We start from the raw sequence: 2,615 nt of genomic DNA on the forward strand, positions 1-2,615 counted from the left end.
TTGACGTTTTGGCAAATGAATTAGAAGTGGAGTTCACCTTTGGTCACTGTGCTCTCATGGTCTGCAGTGACAGGAGCTGACTGCTGGCTCCTGCACCAAAGATGAACTGCCAGCGACAGACACAAATACAAGCTCCTGCTCCCCCAAAAATCCATCAGGGAATTTAATGACAGGCGGATAGACTAATTTCTACTAAATTCACTGATTTTTACTGAATTCATCTTAAAACAAACGGAGATTCTGTCATTGCTGTGGCTCAGTCCCGACAGATGCTGGAGAAAATCTCTGGCTGTGGAAGTGGTAGCTCAGCAGAGGAGACAGGCAGGCTAATTAAAGTGTAACGAGAGAAAGTTGTGGGCTACACCGATATAGCCGAGGCACTAAAGAAAGCCCAGATGTTTGCAGTGCCATTTGTCACTTATCTTAAACGAACCAGTCAGGAACGGTGAGGTTCTTGCCTCTTACAAAACTTTGAAATCAAAACAGCATGCTGGCTTGTTTGTTTTGGTTTTCTTTGGTTTGTTTTTTTTTTAATTTTACTCATATCATATGCTAGGGTCAAAAGGAGGAGCAGCACAAATTCTCTGTTATGTCCCTCATTAGTCTGTAGTTTTCCTTTAACATTTTAAGCTGAAATGTTTCCCAGCAYTTCTTTTCATTTAACATGGCAGATGTCACCAGTTGGTTCCATCGCAAGCTTGGCCTAGAAGGAACTAAAACTTCCATCTCTATGGCCTTGCCTTGGCAAGTCAGGCCAAAATAAACCTTGTGGGCAAGGGATGGAGATGGCAGGGTGGGGAATATCTTTTGGGTTGGGATTTGTTTCTTAAACGTTGGTTTTATTTTAATTTCCTTGCTTATTTCAAGGTCTTGCCAAACAGTGAGTATTTCTGAGTTGTTACATTGTGTATATTTTCCTGTGTTCTCCTGTTTTTATCTGCTCCTGTTTTTCAACCAACAGCCCGAATCACCAAGATTTTCATCAGCCATCTCCACGGTGACCACATGTTTGGGCTCCCGGGGCTGCTGTGCACGCTGAGCCTGCAGAACAGCGCTGAGAGCAGCAAAGCGCCYGTGGATATCTACGGGCCGCTGGGGCTGCGCAGCTTCCTCAGCAGGAGCCTGCAGCTCTCGCACTCGCAGCTGCTCTTCCCCTGCGCGGTGCACGAGCTGGTGCCCACGCCGGACCAGTGCCCTGCACAGGAGTTCAGGGATTTCTCGGGCCTGGATGAGGACAGGCTGCCTGATCCAGAGCTCCCCGGGGGTGTGCTGCAGCCGGAGCCAGGGGAAGGCTCCTACCTGCTGCTGGAGGATGAGCAGCTGGAGCTCAGGGCCTTCCGCCTGTTCCACCGCGTGCCCTCCTTTGGCTTCGTGCTGCAAGAGAAGCCCCGGCCCGGGAGACTCAATGTGCACAAACTGAAAGACCTTGGTAACTACTCTCACTCATTTCTCCTCTTTTTGCTTCTTTTATGACCACCTTCCTATGTGTTCTAGCACATCAGAGCTGCTGTCTCGCTCCATAATCTTGAGTTTTAATTCAATTTTCCGTTTTCTGCCCAAGACATTGTGACACCTGACACACGTGCAGCAGTCTGAATTGGTGTCTAACACCGATACCACACAACATTTTCATACTGGAAGAGCCAACAAGTTCAGGTGCTGAAGTTTAAAAAGCTCAGCATGGCTTYCAGGAAAACACATGGCCAGTGTATGATTTTATTGACTTTAGCAGGAGTAATGTCACTGGATTTTTTGGTGAAGTTTCCCAGAGCAGCTGTGGCTGCCCCTGGATCCCTGGCAGTGYCCAAGGCCAGGCTGGACATTGGGGCTGGGARCAGCCTGGGACAGTGGAAGSTGTCYCTGMCCATGGATGATCTCTGAGGTCCCTTCCGACCCAAAGGGTCGGATCAAATTATCCTACATTCTGTGATTTTCTTCAAACACTTGCATTGTTACAAGCTCTTAATTTGTTAAAAGCTCCAATATGAAATACCAACTGATTTTTGTGTTGAGGTTGTGGTTTTTTGGTGCTTTATGCACAGCACCTCTCAAGTGCTCTTTTCTARAAGMTGACAYTTGTRTAATAATARAATYAGYGTAATACTTACRGCCCTTCTGCCTTCACCTGCCAGGWGTGCCGCCRGGCCCTTTGTACGGGAAGCTGAAGAGYGGAACGGCGATTGTGCTGCCGAACGGGGTGACAGTTTCCCCGTGTGACGTGCTGGAGGCCCCCATCGCTGGCAGGAAGGTCTGCGTTCTGGGCGACTGCTCGGGGGCYGTGGGGGCCGCGGCGGCGCGGCTCTGCTGCGGGGCGGACGTGCTGGTGCACGAGGCCACGCTGGACGATGGCCAGCAGGACAAGGCCAGGGAGCACGGCCACAGCACGCCCAGCATGGCTGCAGCCTTCGCCAAGCTGTGCCAGGCCAAGAGGCTGGTGCTGACCCACTTCAGCCAGCGCTACAAACCTGCCGCCCAGAGTGGGAACGGGGACCGGGACAACAACATCACCGAGCTCAAGAGGCAGGCCGAGTCCGTGCTGGGCCAGGAGGTGACCCTGGCTGAGGACTTCATGACCATCGAGATCCCCATGAAAAAGTGAGACTGAGTCCGTGCTG

The 2,615-nt window shown here is 50.9% G+C and overlaps 1 protein-coding gene across 1 annotated transcript; it reads left to right on the forward strand.

Annotated features, from left to right (window-relative positions):
- The first annotated feature begins 664 nt into the window (after positions 1–664).
- ELAC1 (elaC ribonuclease Z 1) lies at positions 665–2,609 on the forward strand. The gene is made up of 3 exons (XM_057387295.1): positions 665–680; positions 896–1,429; positions 2,133–2,609. Exons 1-3 carry the CDS (start codon positions 665–667, stop codon positions 2,597–2,599), a joined length of 1,017 nt encoding a protein of 338 aa, XP_057243278.1. The 3' UTR covers positions 2,600–2,609.
- The last annotated feature ends 6 nt before the right edge of the window (positions 2,610–2,615 follow it).

Source organism: Malurus melanocephalus, unplaced genomic scaffold (assembly GCF_030028575.1).
Source record: "Malurus melanocephalus ecotype Western Australia unplaced genomic scaffold, MMel_1.1 scaffold_1172, whole genome shotgun sequence".
NCBI lineage: Eukaryota > Metazoa > Chordata > Aves > Passeriformes > Maluridae > Malurus > Malurus melanocephalus.